The sequence below is a fragment of the Globicephala melas genome, chromosome 5, assembly GCF_963455315.2.
Source record: "Globicephala melas chromosome 5, mGloMel1.2, whole genome shotgun sequence".
Lineage (NCBI taxonomy): Eukaryota > Metazoa > Chordata > Mammalia > Artiodactyla > Delphinidae > Globicephala > Globicephala melas.
This window is the reverse complement of record NC_083318.1, coordinates 85,432,064-85,458,541: the sequence shown is the minus strand read 5'-3', so window position 1 is coordinate 85,458,541 and position 26,478 is coordinate 85,432,064. Positions and strand designations below refer to the sequence as shown.

Sequence of the window (26,478 nt, the reverse complement as noted above, 5' to 3'; positions counted from 1 at the left end):
TGAAGAAATACAAAGGATCATGAGAGATTACTACAAGCCATTATATGCCAATAAAATGGACAACCTGGAAAAAGGAAAAATTCTTACAAAAGTAACAACCTTCCGTGACTGGACCAGGAAGAAATAGAAAATATAAACAATCTAAACACAAGCCCTGAAAATGAAATTGTGATTAAAATTTTTCCAACAAACAAAAGTTCAGGACCAGATGGCTTCACAGGTGAATTCTATCAAACATTTAGAGACGAGCTAATACCTATCCTTCTCAAACTCTTCCAAAATATAGCACAGGGAGGAACACTCCCAAACTCATTCTTTGAGGCTACCATCACCCTGATTCCAAAACCAGACAAAGATGTCACAAAAGAAGAAAACTATAGGCCATTATCACCGATGAACATAGGTGCAAAAATCCTCAAAAAATACTAGCAAAAAGAATCCAGCAGAACATTAAAAGGATCATACACGATGATCAAGTGGGGTTTATCCCAGGAATGCAAGGATTCTTCAATATATGCAAATCAATCAATGTGATAAACCATATTAACAAATTGAAGGAGAAAAACCATATGATCATCTCAATAGATGGAGAGGGCTTCCCTGGTGGCGCAGTGGTTGAGAGTCCGCCTGCCGATGCAGGGGACACGGTGTCCCGGTCCGGGAGGATCCCACATGCCGTGGAGCGGCTGGGCCCATGAGCCATGGCCACTGAGCCTGCGCGTCCGGAGCCTGTTGCTCCACAACGGGAGAGGCCACAACAGTGAGAAGCCTGCGTATCGCAAAAAAAAAAAAAAAAGAAAAAAATAGATGGAGGAAAAGCTTTCAACAAAGTTCAACATGCATTTATGATAAAAACTCTCCAGGAAAAAAAAAAAAAAAACCTCTCCAGAAAGTGGGCATAGAGGGAACCTACCTCAACATAATAAAGACCATGTAGGACAAACCCACAGCCAACATTGATCTCAATGGTGAAACACTGGAACCATTTCCACTAAGATCAGGAACAAGAAAAGGTTGCCCACTCGCACCAGTTATTCAACTTAGTTTTGGAAATTTTAGCCACAGCTATCAGAGAAGAAAAAGAAATAACAGGAATCCAAATCGGAAAAGAAGTAAAACTGTCACTGTTTGCATATGACATGATACTATACATAGAGAATCCTAAAGATGCTACCAGAAAACTACTAGAGCTAATCAATGAATTTGGTAAAGTAGCAGGATATAAAATTAATGCACAGAAATCTCTTGCATTCCTATACGCTAATGATGAAAAATCTGAAAGAGAAATTAAGGAAACACTCCCATTCACCATTGCAACGAAAAGAATAAAATACCAGGAATAAACCTACCTAAGGAGACAAAAGACCTGTACGCAGAAAATTATAAGACACTGATGAAAGAAATTAAAAATGATACAAACAGATGGAGAGATATACCATGTTCTTGGATTGGAAGAATCAACATTGTGAAAATGACTACTTCCCAAAGCAATCTACAGATTCAGTGCAATCCCTATCAAACTACCACTGGCATTTTTCATAGAACTAGAACAAAAAAATTTCACAATTTGTATGGAAACACAAAAGACCCCGAATAGCCAAAGCAGTCTTGAGAAATAAAAACGGAGCTGGAGGAATTAGTTTCCCTGACCTCAGACTATACTACAAAGCTACAGTAATCAAGGCAGTATGGTACTGGCCAATAACAGAAATATAGATCAATGGAACAAGATAGAAAGCCTAGAGGTAAATCTATGCACATATGGTCACCTTATCTTTGATAAAGGAGGCAAGAATATACAGTGGAGAAAAGACAACCTCTTCAATAAGTGGTGCTGGGAATACTAGACAGCTGCATGTAGAAGAATGAAATTAGAACAATTCCTAACATCATACACAAAAATAAGTTCAAAATGGATTAAAGACCTAAATATAAGGCCAGACACTATAAAATTCTTAGAGGAAAACATACGCAGAACACTCTATGATGTAAGTCACAGCAAGATCCTTTTTGACCCCACCTCTTTGAGAAATGGAAATAAAAACAAAAATAAACAAATGGGACCTAATGGAACTTAAAAGCTTTTGCACAGCAAAGGAAAACATAAGACGAAAAGACAACTCTCAGAATGGGAGAAAATATTTGCAAATAAAGCAACTGACAAAGGATTAATCTCCAAAATATACAAGCAGCTCATGCAGCTCAATATCAAAAAAACAACCCTATCCCAAAATGGGCAGAAGACCTAAATAGATATTTCTGCAAAGATATACAGATTGCCAACAAACACATGAAAGGATGCTCAACATTACTAATCATTAGAGAAATGCAAATCAAAAGTACAATGAGCTATCACCTCACACTGGTGAGAATGGCCATCATCAAAAAAATCTACAGACATTAAATGTTGGAGAGGGTGTGGAGAAAAGGGAACCCTCTTGCACTGTTGGTGGGAATATAAATTGATACAGCCACTATGGAGAACAGTATGGAGGTTCCTTAAAAAACTAAAAATAGAACTACCATATGAGCCAGCAGTCCCACTACTGGGCGTATACCCTGAGAAAACCATAGTTCAAAAAGGGTCATGTACCACAGTGTTCATTGCAGCTCTATTTACACTATCCAGGACATGGAAGCACCCTAAGTGTCCCTCAACAGATGAATGGATAAAGACGTGGCACATACATACAATGGAATATTACTCAGCCATAAAAAGAAACGAAATTGAGTTGTTTGTAGTGAGGTGGATGGACCTAGTGTTTGTCATACTGAGTGAACTCTAATGTGTGACTGTAAGTCTAGTGCATCATTAACCTAAGGACCTCACCATTTGGAAGTTACAGTTTTCTCCATCAGCTTCCCTTATCCTTTTTGGTCTGGCTCTTTTCCTTAAACTGTGGAAACGTCTTTCTTTCAAGTTGCTTTTGTTGCAGAGTTAAGCAAATGGCTGTTAGCAGCTGTGGTAAAAAAAAAAATCCACAGAATACCCCAGCTGTTCATCTGCTTCTCAGAAAAATGTACTTTGTGTATTTTTTTGTAAAACAAAGCTTTTTCCAGTGTCAGTGGTGGAAATGTCACAGAAATTGAGCATTGGTAGTTCGAATTTATAGTTTCACCAGAGAGAAAAAAAGAAAGACAAGCCAGCAAAGGTATTACCTCTGGAAAAGATTTGGTAAATATTGAAGATTCTACATCTCAACACAAGTTGGTGTCCCATTCCCTAATTCCATCTCTAGATTCATCCATAGACCATGGGCCCTTGTCAGCCAATTCATTGCCTTCTTAACTATTAAAGTAACATTTCTTTCTTACATAAGGGGTGAGAGAAGTTGGTTGATAATTTCTTTTATGCTGTTTCCAACCACTGCCCAAGTTAATGATTTCCCAGGATTATGAATAATTCAGAATGTTATTCCAGCTTTTTTAAAAAATGGTTTATATGGAAATGAATTGGTTTTCAAATAGAATTAAATCAGAATTTTGGGGCATTTTCTTCGGTTGATTCAGAATGAGATTTATGGTTGTGGTTAAATATAGGATGGTTATTATTTAAGACAGTTCCTGGTTATGTAGATGGAATATCAAATACACCTTACAAAACTGACTTGCATTAGTTACAATCTATGACTACCCAGTTGGACTGGTTTTGGTATATTCACCTTTTATAGAGAAGAGGCACTGTGGAAGACTGTCATTGATATAGTACAACTTTGGAGACAGAGAGCAGTAAGTTTAAGAAAAGTTAGGTTATCAGCCCTTAAATTTGTACCTTTTTCAAATTTTCACCCTAAACTCTTATTTCTGATTTGTATTATGGTATAGTTTTTGCCATATAGGTGTCTCTGAGTGAATTGTTGCTATGTTATTTTCATTCAAAGCATATTTTGTGAATGTCCGATCAGTAATTTTTTGTGTATAACATATTTGAGATGATTGTTATGTCTTGAAACAAGTGTGATTGAGAAAGCTGTGAAGTTGCCTTGTGATTTTAAAGATTTTAAGTCTTGATTTTAATTCTATGCACATTATCATGTAGACTTGCCTGCATTCAGGAGATTATATTGAATAACTTCTTAAGGCCTCTTTTAGCCTAATGAGTGAATGAATTATACAGGGTTTAGAATTTGAAAAAGACAGTAAACTATCTTGTACACAATAAATATCTTCACACACACACACACACACACACACACACACACACACACACACACACACACACACACACACACACAAAGCGTAGTACTAAGCTGGTGATATGCTGGAATGCCAGACAGAAACAGAAGATCTAGAGGCATGTACCCTCAACCAGGCCACAGTATATTCTAATATGTAAAGCTCCTATGAGGTGGTGTTCATAATACAAAATAATAAGACAGGAAAAAGCAGTTCAGCATGATCAAGAGTCAGTGGATATAACAAACAATAGAATTAAACCTCCAAGAATTTCAGACAATAGAATTATTGGATAGGGACTATAAAATATAGATGTTCAAACAGACTAAATCTTACAAGAAGGGATTAAATATACAACAGGAAAATAAGACACTATTGAAAGCAATCAGGCAGATATAACCAAATAGAACTTTTAGAAATGAAAAATATAGTCCTAAAAATTAAAACAATGAATATATTAAACAGTGGATAGATACAACTGGAATAAGAATTAATAAATCTAAAGATAGAGCTGAGGAGATTCGTGAAACCACAGGGACTTCCCTGGTGGTGCAGTGGATAAGAATCCACCTTCCAGTGCAGGGGACAGGGGTTTGAGCCCTGGTCCGGGAAGATCCCACATGCTGCAGAGTATCTAAGCCCGTGCACCACAATTACTGAGCCTGTGCTCTAGAGCCCATGTGCCACAACTGCTGAGCCTGCGTGCTGCAACTACTGAAGCCCCCACGCCTAGAGCCCGTGCTCTGCAAGAAGAGAAGCTACCACAATGAGAAGCCTGCATACAGCAACAAAGAGTGACCTCTGCTTGCCACAGCTAGAGAAAGCCCACGCACAGCAACGAAGACCCAATGCAGCCAAAATAAATAAATAAATAGAATTAAATCTAAAAATAAAAACTACAGCTCACAGTAATAAGAGAATATACTAAAGAGAAATTAAAAGAAATGAGAGCTTGAATAAAAAGGTCTAATTCGTGAGATTGGACTTCTAGAAAAAGGCATATTCAAATTATGGTTGAGAATTTTCTAGCATTGATGAAACACAAATTAGACTCAGTATGTACTGGGTCTAATAGGATTTGATTTTACCCTAATTGCAAGCCAGTAAGTTAGCCTGTTACAGTTTCATGGATGCTGGCAGAAAACATGAGATTCCTGGATCAGAGACTAAGGACTTTATTACTTAGAGCATGGTAAATGTGTGAGCATGATATTTGCCTTGTTTCCTCCTGCATTCCTCCAAATCCCACCTGTGCAGTGCAGAGGGCTCAGCGGATGCCTGCACATGTAGTGGGTTCCTTTAGAGGAAAGGAACATTGAGCTTGGGGAACTTGCTGTTTTATAGCAAGCAGTGAACAAGCTTGCTCTTTGTCCCAGAGGGAGACATTACCTCATTTCTCAAGTTTGCACAAGGCAAATACAATCCTGAGAAACAGCCCACGTAAAGAATGGTCAGAGCCTTGCATTCGTGGCATATCCAGTGAGAGATATATAAACAGTAAGAGATCCATGGAGGATTACCGCTCTGTAGGAATCACACCCTATTCTAAGCTAGATAAACTAAATCCATACCTGGTTATTTGTAGTGAAACTGAGTTATCCATTTCATGGAAACCAGCAGTAAGGAAAGCTCTGGACTGAGCGTGTCAACCTGCTTTTGCCACTTGATAGATAAATGACCCTAAGAAAATATTTGACCTTTATGAGTTTAAGTTAGCTATGATAAAATCTAATTTTAAAACCTTCTCTACTTATCTCACAGGGTGATGATAAAAAATTAAAGTAAGCATTGAAAATTATAATTTGCTATCTTAAATAATAGAACTTGGTGGCACTGTCATAAATAAAAGTTGTAATATTGTGAATCTGTTGAATCTCTGAAGTAAAAGTAAAAGAAAGCTCAGCCAACTAATGTATCTCTTTGAAAATGTAGTTGTTTTAAGATAGCATTTAATTAATATTTTGATGACTAAGCATCTCCATGGCAGTAACAGGTAAAATAAAATCTCCAAGGGGCTTCCCTAGTGGCGCAGTGGTTGAGAGTCCGCCTGCCAATGCAGGGGACATGGGTTCGTGCCCCGGTCTGGGAGGATCCCACATACCGCTGAGCGGCTGGGCCCGTGAGCCATGGCCGCTGAGCCTGCACGTCCGGAGCCTGTGCTCCGCAACGGGAGAGGCCACAACAGTGAGAGGCCCACGTACCGGAAAAAAAAAAAAACCAAAAAAAAAACCTCCAACCATTTGGGTTGTGTAAATGCCACATAGGATATTAAGGTTTGCTTCTAATTGTGATGATAATTGAATTTAGTGTGGGCAGGTTTTGTCCTGTATATACTATGATATTTTATGTAAGGGACTTGAGTATCTGCAGATTTTGGTATCCATAGGGAGTTCTAGAACCAATCCCCTGCAGATACCTAGAGATGGCTGTATATGTTACTTTTACTTTTGCTACTCTGTACCTCTGAAGGTATTGACCTTAAAATGGAGTACAATACGATAGTATTTTTTACCAAGGAAACAAGGTATTTTTAGCATAGTGCAAACTGAAATGCTTCTGATTTAGAAGTTGTACATTACCAAAATAATTGTTTATTTTTTAATCTTTAATTCTTGTATTCTTCTCAACAGTGTGTAGTATTGACTGAGATCAAACTATCATTGCAGAAGAAGATCAATGACTTTTGCCGTTCTCAGTGCCCTCCAGTAAAGGTAATAGTATCACTTAATAATGACACATAGTTTACCAAAGGAAAAGCACTTTCAGTATTAGAATTTATAGCTTTTCAGTGAGTTATATAAGAAACTTTTTACATGAGGACAATCAATAATACTTTTTAATTTTGGTTTTTGAAGTGTGGTCCAAGGACACTGAGGGTCCCTGAGACCCTTTCATAGGGTCTGCAAAGTCAAACTATTATAATATTACTGAAATGTTATTTGCTTTTTTCACTCTGATTCTCTTATGGGGTGCAATAGAGTTTACAAAGTCTACTTGATATGTGGTGATATTGCTCTGACAGCTAATTGAATGTGTGTGTGTTCTTGTCTTTTAAGTGTTTCTTGGTTTTACTTTCTAACACAGTAAATATCAGTAGGTATAACCCACATAAATAAAATCTAATTGGGTCATCAGTAATTTTTAAGAATGTGAAGGGATCGTGAAACCAAAAAGAAGGAGAACTGTTGAATTGTAACAGTAGAGTAGAGGTGGCTAGACCAGTTAGGGGCTAATGCAGTAAGTAGTCCAAGTGAGAGATACTTGTGCCTTGATGGGAATAGAGAGTGTGAGAAGTCATTGAATTCGAGGTATCTTTTGTAAAAACAGACTAATGGGATTGAGAATGGATGAATAAAAGTTGTGAAGGAAAGAATGATAAAGAATGACTCCTAGATTTTTGTTCAGAGTAATTAGGTATTGTTAAGTAGTGATGACATTGAGAAGAATGGAAAGAGGTCTAGATGGGAAAAATCATAATTCATCCCCTACAACTGCATACATATTACTAACTCCACCTCCTTCGTGGGGTCCTTTGTTCCTTTGGCAAAAGGAAAATGCTGTTTGTTCCTTTGAGACAGGCACTAAACTATCATCATACTGTATAAAATAGATGTGCTGAAAATCTTTGGATTGTGATACTTACATAGCATATTTATACTCTGTATAACATTTGTGTTGTTTTACAAATTAAATTAAGTAGATGAATAAGACAGAGTAGTCAGTAAACTTAGAACAGAACACAAAAGTTTTACAAAATAGGGCTTCCCTGGTGGCGCGGTGGTTGGGAGTCCGCCTGCCGATGCAGGGGACACGGGTTCGTGTCCCGGTCCGGGAGGATCCCACGTGTCGCAGAGCGGCTGGGCCCGTGAGCCATGGCCGCTGGGCCTGTGCGTCCGGAGCCTGTGCTCCGCAACGGGAGAGGCCACAGCAGTGAGAGGACTGCGTACCGCAAAAAAAAAAAAAAAAAAGTTTTACAAAATAATTACACAAGGTTGTAAAGTAAAATCTTTATGTGATTGATGCGTATATTCATACTTTAAAGTTGTTTTGCAAAGAAAGAAATTGTCCTTGAGTTTGCAGCTTTTAAACTTAAAAAAAAAGCCTATAAATTTCTTCTCAGTTTTATGTCTCATAAAAAGTGCTGTAGGTACCTATTTTGATAGTAAAGGCAGTGCATGATCAAGTAGGAGGTAGTCTTCTGTTAGGTATTTCACTACCTCATATAATAGGTGGTATAAATTATTTTAATGGGCTACGTTCTTATGCCCAAATATGATTGGCTTTAGTTTTTGTTAGAAAAATATCACCTTATACAGGATCATATGTGTTACAGGTTAAGACTTTTTCTTTATTATCAGTATGTCTAAAACTAACTGAGCACAAAAATAATTTCTTTACATTTTCTTAGACTGGAGAATGTTATAAAAATCACTTTCAATAAAACATTTATGATTGTGTTTAAGAATCTGATTCTTACCTTTCATAATTTCGATGTGCACTGTTAGTACCTCAGCCCCTTTCCTGTTGACGCCACTCTGAGTTTTTAGCTGTTTTATTTTCCTTCAACTCTACCGCTTTTGGTCAATGGACACTCCATTCTTCTTTTCTAAAATGAAAGGTAAGAATTCACTGCTAGACCGTCAAACCAAGTTGTCTTTCTCATATTCTGTGCTTGATTTTTAGGGCAAGGCACGAATTTTTGTTATTTAAAAATTATAGAATGTACAATGATGGTGTGCTGATGTTGCTTCTAATTTTGTTAACACTAGATATCCAGTCCGAAATATCAAAATCCTTGATTCCAAAACCAATTTACAAACAAATTATCATATTTGTGGTCACTTTATACCTCAAATAATATGCTTAATTATAAATAAAATTGTCACCAAAAGGCCTAAGATAGTTGAGGGTTTTTTTTTCTTTATATAAATGTATAAGCTTGAACTTGTTTCTTCATTTCACAGTTCATCAGTGCAGATATACATGGAATTTGGTCACGGTTGTTTTGTGATTTCGGTGACGAATTTGAAGTTTTAGATACAACAGGAGAGGAACCAAAAGAGATTTTCATTTCAAATATAACGCAAGTATGATTATATACATATATTATTGTATATGTATATGATTGATTTTTTTAAGTTGATGTGAAAACTATTTTTTAAAAGGTGATATTAGCAAAATATTGTAATATGCAGTATTTTTTATTTGTTTAAAATTGAAGTTAGAATATTAAGAGAGAGTATTCTGGATTCCATCTAACATTTTTTAACAATTGATGAACATTTGCTTATGTCATTAATTTTAATTTTGTTTTCTGTCATGTTCCTATGGGACATGAATTGTGAGTCAGTGTTTACTGAACTGTTGATTGTGTCAGATCATAGATGTACTAAGTATGTCATAAGTCACTTGGCCCAACACTCTGACTCCAGGAAGATGAACACTTAAGTCATCATAAACAAAAGCTTTTCTAATTTGTTATATTTCTAAAATATTATTTGGAGGATGAGAAAAGTTTGAGTTAATTAACCTTCAAATCAAAAACTCTGAATTTTCTAACCATGTTCTCTTAATATCATGCAAGCTTAATTTTTTATTCCCTGAAAGAATTGGAGAAATTATTATAATCCATTTTTACTACTCTTTCTGTAGTTTAGCCTAAATCATTAACTTTATTTGCACTCTTAATGATCAATTTACATTAAAGCTCAAAAGAAACCAAACATAAGGAAATGATAATATACTTTGACTGAATAGTATTTGTGATTTTATCTTTATGCTTTCTTTTTAAAGCCAGTGTAATGTTGCCTTTCTCACCCCTTTTTAAGAAAAAATTCATTGAAAAGTCATTTTGTGTATCTCTTTGCTTACAGAATGGTTATTGTTCAGCCTTTTACCTTCTCTAGTTATTGTTAGTTTGTCCCTAAGAATATTATAGAGTTAGAATAAGCTCCAAGGGATCTTGTATTGCACTGATATTGTCTTTTATTGAATAGTGCAGGAAATATGAAGGTTATCATAAAAAATTAGACAAATATCATGAATGTTCCCATTTAACTTATCTGTAAATTATTTCTCCTTAAAGTCCTTATGAATTCTATTCTTGTTGAGATATTAGTAAACCCACATTACATTAATTTTATCTACATGTTTGTGATCATAATTGTATTTCTCAAACCCTTAAACAGCAAGAGAATTTTTAGAATCTACACACTTATGAAAGAGAGAATTATAATTCCATTAGGTTTTATGTAAATTAAATTATCACATTATTCAAGCAATGTGATGGATTATATGCAGTTAGGAAATTTCCTGGTGTCTGACCTATCTCATCCACCTTTTAGATGAGTTAAACCAATTCCTTCCTGTTTTTATCTTGATAAGCAGGGATACATAATATTTCTTTGCTTTAAATGTTGGATAAGCTTTAAACTACCACTTTCCTGGCTTTAAATTTCCATCCTCTGTTCTTACATTTCTTTGATCTTCAAAGTTAGACTCATCTTTTATGTACAGAGTCTGTCATTAATGACTTTGAAACTTACCATTCAGTCACTTTGAATGTTTTTATAAATCACAAGAATCTTTGCATCTGTGAAATATTTGAACTCCCTTGTGGAATCTGTTTCCCCCAAACATAGAAATTATATTTTAAACATTCATAATAAAATAAGTTTGAAAATCACATAATAAAATGATAAGTCACTATTTTGTTACAATTCTTTAAAGCATTGCTTTTAATATGGAAGGAGAAGAATGGCTTGGAATTTTGGTTATTTTGAGAATTTTATGATAATATGTTCCTTTTTGTGTGAGATTTGGAATTTGTACAAAAAAGGAATACATGGACTTGTTTTTTAGTATATTACTCTTATTTCTAGGCTAATCCTGGCATTGTCACTTGCCTTGAAAATCGTCCTCACAAACTTGAAACAGGACAATTCCTAACATTTCGAGAAATTAATGGAATGACAGGCTTAAATGGATCTACACAACAAATAACTGGTAAGTTTATGTGTTTTATTAATTCATTTATACTTATCCATTATTCAGCATGTTTACAGTTCAGACACTATACTCAGTGTCAAGAACACACCATTAGCTCAGACAGCCATGATCCAATTCTTGGCCTCAAGACATTTAATCCAAGTGAGGGGATACTAACATTCAGCAGTGATGGTATAAAGAGAGAAAAGGCGTTCTGGGAACTCTAACCTTAGCAAGGAAACCTACTCACTTTTGGTACAGCAGCAGTGGTGACAGGGTATCTTGATTAAAATTGATTGCATTGGCTTACGAAGATGATGAAAAGAATATTCTGTGCAGAGACAAACAGTAAGAAGCAAGATAGAATTCAAGGAACTTAAAGATATAATATAGCAGGGTGACAGTGGGAGTTGAGATAGCAAGAGTCTTAAGACATTTAAGAGAAAACTTTATGGTAGGTGAGCGAAGATTCTGGCACCTTATTTATTTACACATTAGGGAGTGCAAGAAGAGGAGCAGGTTTTGGAGAGAGATAATGAGTACAGTCTACGCTTGTTGGGTGAGGTGACAGTGAAGTATTCAAGTGAAGATATATGTTTTTGTCCAGTGGCTTGGAAAAAGGGATGAATGGATGTTACTGCAGGCAGATTTGTGGATTTATTGGCAGGAAGCTGTAGGAATCTGTTTTGTCAGTGGACTGAGATGAAATCATGACCCAAAGGAGAGGTAAGGTGGTAAGGCCAGAGATTTGAGGAGAATAAACATTTTAAAAAATCGAAAAATCATCAGGCTTCATTTAGGATCCATTTGAAGTTGAAAATAATGAATTTATAGCAGCGTTAGTCTGCGTAGTTTGTGATTTTCCTCCAGCCATATTTAAAAGAGTTAAAGACATTGCTGGATGTCTTGTAACTCAGAGACAGCAGTGTTTACACCTGTTCAGTTGAGAGTGATTCAGTTTTATCTTTAGGGCATCTAAAAGTATAATTATGTGATTAGTGTATAGACTAGTAAATGGATTACTTTTATTTTTCTTTTAATGACTACAAGATGGATCCTTAGGAGAGAGAAAAAAAAAAAATCAGTCCCTGTTACGAACTCTTTATACCAAAACAACTTTGGATCTATATTTGAGAATCTTTGGGGACTTCCCTGGTGGCACAATGGTTGAGACTCTGCTCCCAGTGCAGGGGGCCAGGGTTCGATCCCTGGTCAGGGAACTAGATCCCACTTGCATGCCGCAACTAAAAGTTTGCATGCCACAACTAGGGAGTCCACGAGTCACAACTAAGGAGCCCACCTGCTGCAACTAAGACCCGGCGCAACCAAATAAATAAATATTTAAAAAAAAAAATCTTTGGTAACAAAACTGTTGGATTATGTTTCCCAGACTGTATCTAAGTATGTAAAATATAGATTGAGATCACTGATATTAAAGAATTTTTATCTGTTTTTGCATAAAATTGACTCAACTAACTATTTAGGATTATCCTTTGTTGTGTTGGGGGCCATGCAATGGTGGATTGTGGTGCTGGATCTGCATCTTGAGGCTATATGTATATATTAACAGGAGAAGCCACTGGATATCAAGGAATGAAAATAAAACCCACATTTTGTACCAAAAATTCTTTGGGCAGAGAGAGAATATTTGAATAGAGTAGCAGTTTATGAAACTTTTTTTTTCTTAACATTTATTAGTTGGTACTTACTGCTCTAAAGTAATTTTCTGTTATTTGAAAAACATTTTTAAATAGCTAAAACAATATATGCTTATTCTAGATATATATATGTATTTATGTTTAGGTAGAGTTAAAAATGAGTTCTAGTTCAGACCTCCCCTCTACTCCAGAAGTAACAGCAGCTAAGTTTGATGTTTACTCTGCTGACCTTTTCTGTCTACTTAATATATAAACCTTATTTATTTAATTTAATTTTGTGAATAAGCAAATCGTTCAAAAACAATAGAAGGGGGACTTCCCTGGTGGCACAGTGGTTACGGATCCGCCTGCCAATGCAGGGGACACGGGTTCGATCCCTTATCCGGGAGGATACCACATGCCACGGAGCAACTAAGCCCATGCACCACAACTGCTGAGCCTGCACTCTAGAGCCCGCAAGCCACAACTACTGAGCCCGCATGCCACAACTAGTGAAGCCTGCACACCTGGAGCCCGTGCTCCGCAACAAGGCAAGCCACCGCAGTGAGAATCCCATGCACCGCAATGAAGAGTAGACCCACTCACCGCAACTAGAGAAAGCCCATGCACAATGAAGACCCAGTGCAGCCAAAAATAAATTAATTAATTAATTAAAAAAAAAAAAGAAGGCAAATGTTTATAGTGAAAACTTTATTGCCCACCTATGGCTCCCACTCATTCTTACCTGTCCATTATTCTTAGTTTATTGTGTGCCCTTCCAGGTTTCCTTATGCATTTTTACATGCAAGGTAACATATTATGACTAGAGCTACCCTTTGCCTTTTCATTAAATTAAACATCTAGATGGTCTTTTCACATCAGTAATTGTAGAATAGTCTCCTGTATGATTGAAAGTGGTATAGTATAAATTTGATTTGCATTTTACATTTTATGAATGAGATTAAGTATCTTAAGTTTTAGAGCTATTTCTTTTTCCTTTAATGTGAATCATCTGTCCTTTGCCCACTTTCTCACTGAGTTGTTATTTTTCCCCAGAACTCCTAATATATAGGGCATGTTTGCTGAGTTTTTTTTTTTAATATGAGTTGCAAAAATTTTTTTCTAGTTTGGCATTTGACTTTGCTTGTGATGGCTCTATGTGTATATGATGTCAAAGCTTTCAATTTTTTTCTTTTGAGTCATAATTAGGAAAAGCTTCCTTACTGCAAAGTTTTAAAGAAATTTTTCTCCTATGCTCTTATCTAATAATTTTTTTGTCATCGTTTTTGATATTTAAAACTTTTATCCATTTGGAATACTTTCCCAGATGGCTTTTTTTCCGAAAGATTTATTGAGTATCTTTTCTTTGCTGGTTTGAGGTACCACCTTAATTGTGTCCCTTGTGGGTCTGTTACTGAATAATCTATTCTGTTTGTCTGCCTGTCTATTCATGAGCCAGTATCATACTGTTTTAATTATTATGAATTATATATATAAAAAGTATCAGTATATTAATTATTGAGTCTTTATAAAGTATTTTAATATCTAATAATAAGCACCTCTCATTCCTTTTTTTTCCTTCCAAGTTTTCTTGGCCATTTTTGCTTAAGTCCTTATATTTGTATGGGAAAAATAATCTGTCTAGCTCCCCACACTTCCACCCACCACCAAATAAAATGATTTATACTGAGATCTTAATTTTGTAAACTATGAAAAATTAACATCTTTATGATGATAAACCTTCAAATTTAAATACTTATATCAGTATGTAATGGTTTTCTTTTTTCCTCCTTTTAGTGGTATCACCATTTTCTTTTAGCATTGGTGATACTAGAGAACTGGAACCTTATTTACATGGAGGGATAGCTGTTCAAGTTAAGACTCCTAAAACATTCTGCTTTGTAAGTATTTTTTTTTTCTGATTAAAAAAATGTTTCTTTACAGAAGAATGGCAGGGAGAAAAAAAGCAATAAAAGTAATTCAAAGGCTGAACAGATTTTGTTTTTTAATTTGTACCCACTTTCAGGAAAATGGAATCAATCTATGGAAATAAACTGATAGCAGCAAAAAAATTTACAGCTACAATACCCATCTATATAGTTCACAAAGGAACTACTCCTTTGTGAATCATCAGAGTTGATTATACTTCTTATAATTACTTCCTAAGACAAAAGATATAATTAATATGTATTTGAAAGATTTAATAAGCATTGATTCAGTATATGTTCTGTTTTATTACTCAGTTATTTACATTTTTGAAGTAAAAGGAATATTTCTTTTATTTATCATATTTGTTAATCCAGGTTTTTAAATTTTTAATGTTTTGGATTTCAAGAAATAGTGTAGGGGTTTCCCTGGTGGCGCAGTGGTTGAGAGTCTGCCTGCCGATGCAGGAGACGCGGGTTCATGCCCCGGTCCAGGAGGATCCCACATGCCGTGGAGCGGCTGGGCCCGTGAGCCATGGCTGCTGAGCCTGCGCGTCTGGAGCCTGTGCTCCACAACGGGAGAGGCCACAACAGTGAGAGGCCTGCGTACCGCAAAAGAAAAAAAAAAAAAAAGAAATAGTGTAATATGTTAGAAATGTTAAATAATTCCCATAAACTGGCATTGGAAGGAAAGGTAAGTATCCGTATAGAGAGAATGTAGAGGCTACTTGTATCAAGGAACCAGCGAGCCTCTTGCTGCTTAAATCCTTAGGCCACTTCTCAGCATAAGCTGTCTAATAAGTCTCTGTTTTTTCTTGCAAGTTCTCAAGGTTTTAACTTGACTGCCTTTTCTTTTCCAGAACAATTATTAACTAAAGTCCTCTACAAGGTTTTGTTCAAGCCAAAGTTAGAGCTAAACAGATTAAAATGCTACAGCTAGTCAAATCTGCTGTAGGAAGATTTGTGCATTACTTCCTCTTGCCATTTACCCCAATTTTTAATTATGCCTCAAGTAAATTTCAGATTGGGTTTGTTTTTTTGGGGGGGCAGAGGTGGTGGTGGAGTGTTGGTTGGGTTTTTTGGCCTTGGTGTGTTCTTTGCTCCACACAGAAAATTTTAACTGGGTATTTATTCAAGTTATGTCAGGCATAACGAGTCCTGATAACTTGGTATCAAAAAAATGTGGTAGCTCTTTGACTAAGATTATAGATTTTTTTCAAGTATTACAAATGTTTGTACCAATTCTTCCCAAATTTACTATTTGGAGCAGGTTATCTAGTTGCATGTAACATTAAAAAAATAAAGTGTGATAATACGAAAAGGGGTAACCAGTGAATGGTAGCTGTTTTATATTTCAGTTAAAACATATTAGCCCAACCTTATTTATTTCAGACCTTTGTGAGGGAGCCATTTCTTTTAGTGCTCTGTGTAGTTTGTCAAGTAGTCATGTGCTAGCTCCGAAGTAATAGTGGATTTTTTTCTGTTGTTTGTTTTGTTTTTTTCTGTTAGGAACCATTAGAGAAGCAGATAAAACATCCAAAGTGCCTTATTGCGGATTTTAGCAAACCTGAGGTAAATAAATGCTTTGCAGGTTTGAGAAAGGCGGGTGGGGATTGGTAAGGGATTATGAAGATTTCTGTCAGACTGTCAGATTTTTTAAAAATAAAAGTTGTATTCATGTATCTAGAGCTGATGCCAAAGGATTAAAAATAGGAATTTATATAATGGAAATGTTAAAATAATAGGAAAAAGGTTTACTTTTATAATGATATACCAGGTTTGATAGTATAAAGGTGGTTTCATTAATTTATGCAAAGGTGATCATATTAAAAATTTTCTGAACCATGTAGAGTTTTATATAATACATAGTTCTTCCATAAGAACTTTGGAAGCATTTATTCTGTTTTTTTTAAATCACTGGATCAGTTTTGTAGCAGTGAATGTATTTATGATAAGTAAAGAATTATATTCGATATTAACAGTTCCCAAATTTGTAAATGTTAATAAAGAAAAAGAATTCGGTGCTCTTGTACAGACATTTTGTTTCCTTTGTTCAGTTGGTAATACTTTGTTTCATATGGATAACCTAATAAAAACTAGTCATAGAGCCTGGGCTTAAAACTTAGATCTTGGGCTTCCCTGGTGGCGCAGTGGTTGAGAGTCCACCTGCCGATGCAGGGGATGCGTGTTCGTACCCCGGTCCGGGAAGATCCCGCATGCCGCGGAGCAGCTGGGCCCGTGAGCCATGGCCGCTGAGCCTGCGTGTCCGGAGCCTGTGCTCCACAACGGGAGAGGGAAAAAAACCTTAGATCTTTGTTTAAATATATCTTTATGACCTTGAAGTCAAGTCTCAGCTTCCTTATCTGTTATATAAAGATAATAATAGTAATAAGCTAATACATTTGTTATAATGATTAAATTAAATAATGTCTTAAAAGCATTAGCACAGTGCCTGACACATATTACACACTCAATAAATATTGACCAATTTTTAATGTTCTAAATAGGCACCTTTAGAGATTCACTCAGCCATGCTTGCCTTGGACCAGTTTCAGGAGAACTATAGTCGCAAGCCAAATACTGGGTAATGTTCTTTGTTTGAAATAACTTTTTTTTTAATTGTAATACCACTAGATACACCAAACTGTATAAACACTTCTGACCTGGTCTTTTTCCTGGTAGGAGTGGAGAGATCAATTTATAAAAATGGAGTTATACTAAATAAGAATTTTCCTATTTTGAAGTCCTCAAAAGCTATAACTTTTTAAAATAAAAAATCTGAGAATTATTAAATTATGAATCCACTATAGAATTTTTTACCTCCTGGTATTGTTGCAAAAAGTTTTTGCCATGTATATTTAAAACTAAACATTATATACTGTTCTTAGGTGAGCATGATTTTGATGTAATTTTGAAGTAATCTATTTATAAACCAGTTACCTTAAAATCAGTAAGCACTTTGTAATCCACAGGTTTTCAACATATTTCTTAAATTTCAGTTTTGAATATGACCTACTGTTCATAGCAACTGAGAACATTGAAATTGGGGTGTTTTATTTTGAATCCTAGATGCCAACAAGATTCAGAAGAGCTGTTGAAACTAGCAACATCTATAAGTGAAACCTTGGAAGAGCAGGTGAATATTCAAAGTTATGGCCATCAAAAATTATGTAACATATAAATCTTCTATATATTACTGTTCTCTTATCCTGCAAATTCCAGTATTGCTACTTACTGACTCTGTGACAGTAAGCAAGTTACTTGACATTCTTCTACTTCAGTTTTGCAAATCTTTGCCTGATTTTTAATTAGGTTGTTTTCTTCTTATTAATTGAGAGCATTCTTTATATAATCTGGAAATTAGTCCTTTATCAGACACACATGTTACAGATATTTTCTTCCAGTCTGTGGGTTGTATTTTCATTTTACTATCAATACAGTGTCTTTTGAGGAGCACAGGTTTTTAATTTTGCTGAAGTTCAGTTTATCAGTTTTTCTTTTTTATGGTGTGTGCCCTTTTTTAACTCAAAATCATAAAGCTTTTCCCCTGTATTTTCTTCTAGAAGGTTTATTGTTTTGTGAGTTTATTTTTCTATATCATACAAAGTATAGTTCGTGTACATGACTATACATTTTGAACTCACTGTGTACAGTTTTGTACTTTTTTTTTTTTTTTTTTTGCTGTACGTGGGCCTCTCACCACTGTGGCCTCTCCCGTTGCGGAGCACAGGCTCCGGACGCACAGGCTCAGCGGCCGTGGCTCATGGGCCCAGCCGCCCCGCGGCATGTGGCATCCTCCCGCACCGGGGCACGAACCCGTGTCCCCTGCATCAGCAGGCGGACTCTCAACCACTGCGCCACCAGGGAAGCCCTGTACTTTTATTAATTTGTTTTTTTCTATCTTGCCAGGCATAGATCAAGGTTCATTTTTTTGTGTATGAATATCCAGTAATTCTAGCCCATTTATTGAAAAGACAGTTTTTTCTTTATTCAGTTTTTTTGGCATCTTTGTCAGAAATTTATTGACCACATATGTGTAGGACTCTTTCTGAACCCAATATTATCTTCCATTGGTTGTTTCTATCCTTTTGCTAGTACCATCCTATTTTGATTACTGTAGCTTTATAGTAAGACTTGAAATCAGGTTTAGTCACTGGTGCATTTCTCAGAAGGAGCTTAGAATTAACCGTATTCCCTGAGTTCTTAACACATTTCAAATTTTTCTGTAACCTTTATTCTTGAAAGGAGCCTGGCTGAAAGTAAAATTCAAGGCTGTTAACTTTCTTCCTTGATATCTTGCTTTGTATCTTGTAGTTGAGAAATATGATGTCGGCTTACTTTTCTTACTTTTTATAAATAATCTGGTCTTTTTGCCTTGGGGCCCTGTATATTTTTTTCTTCTGTGTAATTTGTCATCTGTGAAATCGAATAGTTTTACCAAGTTATAACTCAAGGTTGATCATTCAGTCAATTTTTCCAGGTATACCATGAGCCCATTTTGATTCATCGATTCATATTTTCTTTTATTTATTTATTTTTCCCCTTTGGGGAAGGTGGAATGGATCATTGGGGTTCTTAGTTATTAAATTTCTGATTCAAGGTGGGGTTTTCCACATCTCCAAGTGTTTGTTGATATATAATTAACTCAGTCAAATTTACTCTGCCTTGTAATTAGTTTGGGGGAGAAATTTTCAGTACTGAAATGTTTTGATTCTAATTTTCTGTCTCCTTTTTACATCTGCTTTGTTTGGTAAACTGATTTTTCTGTATATGCTTTTGGACAGGGTAAGGGTTTTTGGTGCTTTTTCAGATTTCTATTTCTAGAGCCCCTCTTCCTCTTCTCTTCTTGAAAAGGAGTTTCTTTAATAGGTGATTTTTTTTTTAACTAAAAAAATTTTTTTGGTGGATACGTGTTGATATATCTTGTGGATCTCTTTGCTTTCTGCCAAATCCTACTTAACTTCCTCTCTTACTTCCTTTTTTAGCCTTCTCTGTCAAGGGATATCTCCCCCTTTCTGTTTACATCATTCTCCCCAGGGAAGTTCTTTCACCATAGCCACTGCTGAGATCTGCCAGACTTCATACATGTTCAGTATTTTTTGCACTTAGTATGGGCCTTCTGTTTTCTCAGGATGATTTTGACTGTGCTTTGTCACATTAGGCCTTTCATTCTCTTTTCTGTGGTTACACGCTTCCTGCTCTCTGTTCAGGCTTGCAGCAATATGAAGTCCAGAAATAGTTCATTTGGGGTTTGGTGTTTGTTTTTCTATTTACAGGCAATTTGAAGTTCATATTTTCTGTTTCTTAGTAATACTGAAGCCCTGCCACTGGTTTATTTCTCTTCTTGTGGATATGTATCATCTTTTGGAAACCGTGTGCAGAAATTCAGATATAGGCCTTAGTCATTATCCTAGGGTGATGAAAAACTCCCCAGATTTGGATGTTTGTTTATTAAAAAATATAAAATCTTGAAAGATAGTGTAACCTAATGGTAAGAATAGAGCTAGAGAGTTGGACTTTTTGGGTTCAGATCCTGGTTTGACCACTTACTAGCAGTAAAATCTTGAGTAAATTACTTAATCTTTCAAAGTCTCAGTTTTCTAATTTGTATGATAGAAATTATATTTCCTAGGATTATTTTGAAGATTACATGTGGACTAATAATATACAACTCAAAATAGATGCTCAATCAAATTACCTGCTTCTATTAGCATTCTTGTCATTGTTTTTAATATTATCAGTACCACCAATATCTCTGCATTCAGAAATGCCACATCTTAAATGAAATTGTAATCTGAGTTGAGTTTAGTGCTAAATAGTTGTAAAATAGTGAGATATAGAAAATTGAAATGGAGTGGGTGGAATGTGAGTAAATAGTAACTTCTTTTTGTATCATAGATATCTTTGATAATGTAATAAAAGCCTTTCTTCTTCCCCTAAATGTACATTTTACATAGAATTTCAAGAGATTAATTGAGCCCTACTTGAATCCTAGGTTAACATTCTAGTTACTGATGTTGAAAGAATAGGAAGAGAAAGAGAAGCCAGAGCTCATGAAGAGATCTTTGTGACAAATAAGAAATTGTGCTAAAATAATGGCTCCAAAATCCAGTTCTCCATTTTTTTCTTAAAAATACTAATAAATTTTATTTTGAGAAACATCATTTCAGTTTAAGTATGATAATGAGAACTTTGTGGTGATTGGCTCTTAGATTTGTATGCAAAAGTGCTATTACTCTCAATTTTTTTCCTAAACTGCCTTTTCTAACAATGTATTGCCTCATTTTTTACAGTTTTACTTTTTATTTGCCACTTCAAGCACAAATGATAGCTCATCATTTTTTATGGGTCATTTTTTTTTTTCATTTATGTAGGTGCAGGGTTTTTCCATAGTTTTCATTAAAACATGTTTTTTTAAAATTCTGGTTGTTTGTCCGACATCACAGTAGATAATCCAGTTAATTCTAAATTGTTCCCTAGTGTCACATAAAGAGTCAGAAAGCAAAATTGGGCAGGTACTGGTAATGAAATATACCGCTTAAGGTAACTGACATGGAATTGGATCTTTTATTATGAGATTGGGACTTTTTTTTAGGACTTAAAAACTATTAGGGAAATTGAGTAGCTCTTTTAGAAGTTAAGGTATAATTATTTATTGAAATTTTGAGTATACCATGTGAATACTGTTAATATTATTGTCTTTCGTGGCTTGTGTTTCAGCCTGAAGTAAATTATGACATTGTGCGTTGGCTCTCTTGGACTGCCCAAGGCTTTTTACCCCCACTTGCTGCAGCAGTAGGAGGTGTTGCCAGCCAAGAAGTATTGAAAGCTGTGACAGGAAAGTTTTCTCCTTTATGCCAGTGGGTTAGTTCTCTATTTTAATATTTTTTTTGTACTTAAGGTTGAATTATTCACCCATATAATGAATGTCTGTTATGAATTATAACATAGCATTAATTAATATATTATAAAAGCAACCTTAAAATATTTTTTGATGCATGAGTCAGATGTGATGTGCCACCAAAACTTAATTCTGTAATGGAAACGGACAAGATCATTTGTTGAGGCTATTGGCATGTAACCCAGAGTTGCATTCTAGGATGTATTTCCCTCATTTGTGAGAGTGAAGGAATTATCACTCTTATATTCCTTATATATAAGGAATTTTCTTATCCTTATATTTAGTTTTCACTACTGTTAGTTTAGCAGTCACATGCTTTCAGGACTCCTGAACTGTTCCATGGAGTCTTTTGGCATCATGAATCTTCAGATTCCCTAGTTTCTATGTATAAACTTATAAAGGTAGAAAGCATAGGAATGGTAAAAGTTTGATAACTATATAGGGTAAAAACATCACAAGATGGAAAGACCCTGGTTTCTATTACCAGAAGGAATAATTGGCAAAGTGTATCAAAGGATACTCTTCAGGCCCTTTATTTTTTTTTTAATTTTAAACATTTGAATATAACATTGATCTTGTTTATTATGTTTTAAAAAGTTTAAATTTAGCTTTAATAATTAAAATTTGTAAATTTATTATCGATGCTATTAATTAATGTTATTTTGCTGCTGGATTATTTGGTTTATTTTAACACAGTGTACAAGTTCAATTGTAAAAGTCTGGTTTAGATATAACTATTAGCAGCATGGGGAATATAAATTATGTTATTAATATAGATTCTATGTTATAATTAAATAAATAACCATTTATTCATGTTCATGGTCATGTTCACGTTTTTTAGCCATATAAGTTACTTAAAATGAAAATGAGAATGAGACTCAGGGGTTTTTTTCATTAACCTGAACTAATTCTGTTTGATATTATTTTAAATGCTGAAATTGTGGCTTCCTAGACCATTTCCTCTGTAGTGTATGTAATAATTACAGATGACATAGTTTCCAAGTTGGAAATTAAATATGGACTAGGTACTTTCCTATCAAAAGTAAACAAATTATTCAAATGTAGCTGAAATTGAATGAGCTTCCAGAAGTTTTTATGTAGTTATAAAAAATAGATTTGGAGGTGAAATTTCCTTTTGTTTGTTAATAATAGAATATATCATCTGTAAGATGGCTAAATGACATGAATCAAATTATATCTTTTTACAGTTCCTCCAGATTTAACCATTGTTTCAATTGAAAGAATGTAAGAAATGTTTATTGCATAAGAAACAATTATATTTTTTAATCCATTATTTTACTCTGAAGCAGCATGTTTATCATTGTTTTCTTTAATGATCATTAAATAACTACAGAAGATAATTTTTCTAGCAATTTAGCTTTCTACATAGTAAGTTATGTTTTTATCTTCTACTTTAAGTTATATATTGAAGCAGCAGATATTGTCGAATCCCTAGGCAAACCTGAACGTGAAGAATTTCTCCCACGGTAATACTGACCTTTTTGTTGCTTTTTTCTTAGTTGTATGTTTATAAGGAGCAACTAGATTAAAAGAGTTTTTGTGTAAACATGCATTTGTTTTAGATGTCTTTTCTCCTTAGCTCACTTCTGCAGTCATTTCTTCTCTACTTAGAGATTGTGTCATAATAATGCAGTATCTCTTTACCACCTTATAAATAATGAATATAAAGTGTTAAATTTATATCATGAGAATGGTTAGGTTTCAAAACATCATTCTGATTTTAGATGAAAACAATTGCTACCTGCAGCTTTTATTTATATCAGTCATTCTTTACCTTTTGGGTCACATATCTCTTTGGGAATCTGATAAAAGCTTATGAATTCATTCTCCCAGAAATACACATAACCCAAAGTTCTGCCTTCAATTTAAGTGGGTTAACAACTTCAAAGCCCAACCATAGTCTTCTCTACAAACCTTTATTAAAAATCCCTGCCTTAAAAATTTTTTTCCAGATAAACTAAAGTGACCTTCACTTAAGTCATTTGGACTTAGAATATTAAGTCAAATGGAAAAAAGAAACAACTGATTTCTTTATGAAGTTTCTTCTCTTTCAAATAAGATAATGTATCTATTAGTTTGGAAGAAACTCATTAAATTGGTACTAGCAGCAATGAAACTAATCTTAATAATGTTTTTTTATGCCATTCTATTTTCTTGGTTTATATTGTTTTTTACAGAGGAGATAGATATGATGCCTTACGAGCCTGCATTGGAGACACTTTGTGTCGGAAGCTACAAAATTTGAATATCTTTTTAGTAAGTAGGAATAATAATGAGAATAAATAGTACAGTCAAACTGCTCTTGTATATCAAGTTAATTTATTAAATGAAATTTGAGTACAGTTTCTAACATAGTAGACATTCAGGAAATGTTTAAAACAGGAATTTGTAAACTGTACCTGCAGGCCAAATCCATCCTGCTGCCTGTTTTTATAAATAAAGTTTCACGAGAACACAGCCAAGCCCATTTATTCAAATATTGTCTATGGCTTCTTTCATACTATAAAGTGGAGCTGAGTAGTTGTGAAAAAGACCGTATCGCTTACAAAGATGAAAACATTCACTGTCTGGCCCTTTATAGAAGATGTTTGCCAACCCATCGTCTAGAGAATTAGTACATGTAAAGTTAAAATACGAGTATAATAGTTTTGAACATTAAATGATTTTCTAGAAATACATTAAAAATTGTGGGGTTTGGGTTTGTTTTGTTTTTTCTAACCAAATGTAGGAATATGTAGGTGGATCTGTCTTTCTTTAATGTCTTAGTGCATTGACAGGGAAGCTCTCCCCAATAGCATAAGACGACTTCTCCTGCCACTTATTTTTTTAATTATTATAATCAGTCCTAAAAGTACTACTGATTTTTATTATTCATTTTTTAAATAATATTTTGAAAATCAGCAGTATTCCTGAGCTTTTACCTGCATGTAGAATCTCTTATTAGTTTTTACTTAAAAGTCTTAGAATAGTTATATTCATCAAATGAGTTTAGAAAATTATCTATAAACAAGTAATCTTTTTAATTGTAATGTTGTACTGTTTCATGCTGTTTGTTTCCATCTTATATAAAAACTGAGTTCAAACTTTGGCTTTTGTGTGGAATATTAAAATGTCTTCTTTTTAAAGGAATTATAAATATTATGCTTTTCCTTTTATGATTTATACATTTTTTTAATTGAGACACTTATAATGATATCATGAACCATTAAATATTTTAAAGTAAAATGATTTTTAAGTTACTTTAAAAGTTCAAATTATTTTTAAAAGTATGTATTTATTGTAACAGCATTTGAAGAAACTTAAGATGAAATTGCTCTTTAGTAAGTAGATGTTTTAATTTTATTTAATCTGATACCTTTTATTTTTCTTCTCCATAGGTAGGATGTGGAGCCATAGGCTGTGAAATGTTAAAAAATTTTGCTTTGCTAGGTGTTGGCACAGGCAAAGAGAAGGGAATGGTAAGATATAAATCCTTGAGAGTTAAAAGTTTATATTTCTTTTGCTGCCCAGTTTTGAATCATATTTGACTGCATGGATCTGAAGTATTGGTTTTTGAGGATAGGGCCACTAGGCTAGAAATTGGAAGATTCTAAATATACCCTGACCATTTTTCAAAATTTATGTGACCTTGTGACAAATAACTTGAGTTCTCTGCTCCTCAGTTTCTTTCTTTAGTATTGTGAAACTGTTATCTGTACTACCTGCCTCATAATGTAATTATGAAGATCAAATGTGAAAGGGCTTTTGAAACAATAAAGCACATTAATACTGTTATTTCTATTAGATACTACTTGTTATTAAATAAATATTTAAGATGGGAGAAGCTAACATTAGAAAGTTGCAGAGTACTCAGATATTGTTTCAATTGGTGAGTATCGAAGAGTGAGTAGTGTAAACTTTGGTATACAGTATAAATTCTTAAGATGATAAATGTCAGTTAACTGGAAAGCCATGTCATATATTTAAATAAAAATGTATTTCATTGATGCTGTTTGCCTTTAAGATGTACACTACAGTGGTGACGTCATAGATTTATCATGGTGACTAATAGTAATTAAATGACTAAAATTTATTTAATAGTTCACATTTTATAGTTTATTAAACTTACTCTCACAGTTACAGGCAGATGTCCTACAGTTGTATTATTCCTGCTCAGCATTTCCTAAATTGTGTTCCACAAATGACTATTAGTTCTGGTAGTTTTTAAAGTATTTCTTAAAAAAAAAATCCTTGGTTACACAAGTTTGGATATCACCTACTTTACTCCTTGGAACTTCATAATACATATCAGCATATAAAAGTCAGGAAAAGAACTATAGTAAATAAACCTACTTACTTCAGGTAACAAAACAAGGTAAGTTAACGTGGACAGATTTCTAGCCTACTGCAAATGCATAGTCTTGCTGTATAAATTATTCTTTTTTAAAGTGTTTACATATGTAGCCAAACTAACTAGAAGGAAGGAAAGAGAAAGCCCCAGGTTCCAGGAACCAAGAGGGAAATTAATTCCCGAGCTAAAAGCTGTGGTGACTCATAAGTGTTTCTGTCTTAAATATATGTCCAATACATTAACTAGAAAGAAAGTCATTTGTAAGAAATCATAACTCAGAGCTGCACCACACTGGTGTATGGGGTCCAAAATTATACCATATAAAAACTTCAAGAAGAGAAATGAATATAACAAATTTAGGGCCATTGAAACCTCTGATTAAAACAAATGCAAAACCACATCATGGTGGTACTTACACACTGAGAGTACATAGGACTATGCAGAGAAATCAACATCCATTCAAGACAATTCACAATGAAAAATGACAGTCTACTAGAAAAA

General features: G+C 34.4%; 1 protein-coding gene across 2 annotated transcripts in view; it reads left to right on the top strand.

Moving 5' to 3' along the window:
* The window catches only part of UBA6 (ubiquitin like modifier activating enzyme 6), an 81,328-nt gene that overhangs the window by 28,609 nt on the left and 26,241 nt on the right, over positions 1–26,478 (top strand). For both annotated transcript variants that reach the window (XR_009564029.1, XM_030880679.2), the window contains exons 7-17: positions 6,807–6,887; positions 9,141–9,263; positions 11,058–11,181; positions 14,598–14,701; positions 16,235–16,297; positions 17,233–17,309; positions 17,795–17,861; positions 21,446–21,589; positions 23,046–23,113; positions 23,825–23,903; positions 25,025–25,105. Coding sequence is in view for 1 of the 2 variants with exons in the window: in XM_030880679.2 (XP_030736539.1) it covers positions 6,807–6,887; positions 9,141–9,263; positions 11,058–11,181; positions 14,598–14,701; positions 16,235–16,297; positions 17,233–17,309; positions 17,795–17,861; positions 21,446–21,589; positions 23,046–23,113; positions 23,825–23,903; positions 25,025–25,105 (1,011 nt within the window). In the remaining variant the exon portion in view is untranslated. The remainder of the gene's footprint in view (positions 1–6,806; positions 6,888–9,140; positions 9,264–11,057; positions 11,182–14,597; positions 14,702–16,234; positions 16,298–17,232; positions 17,310–17,794; positions 17,862–21,445; positions 21,590–23,045; positions 23,114–23,824; positions 23,904–25,024; positions 25,106–26,478) is intronic.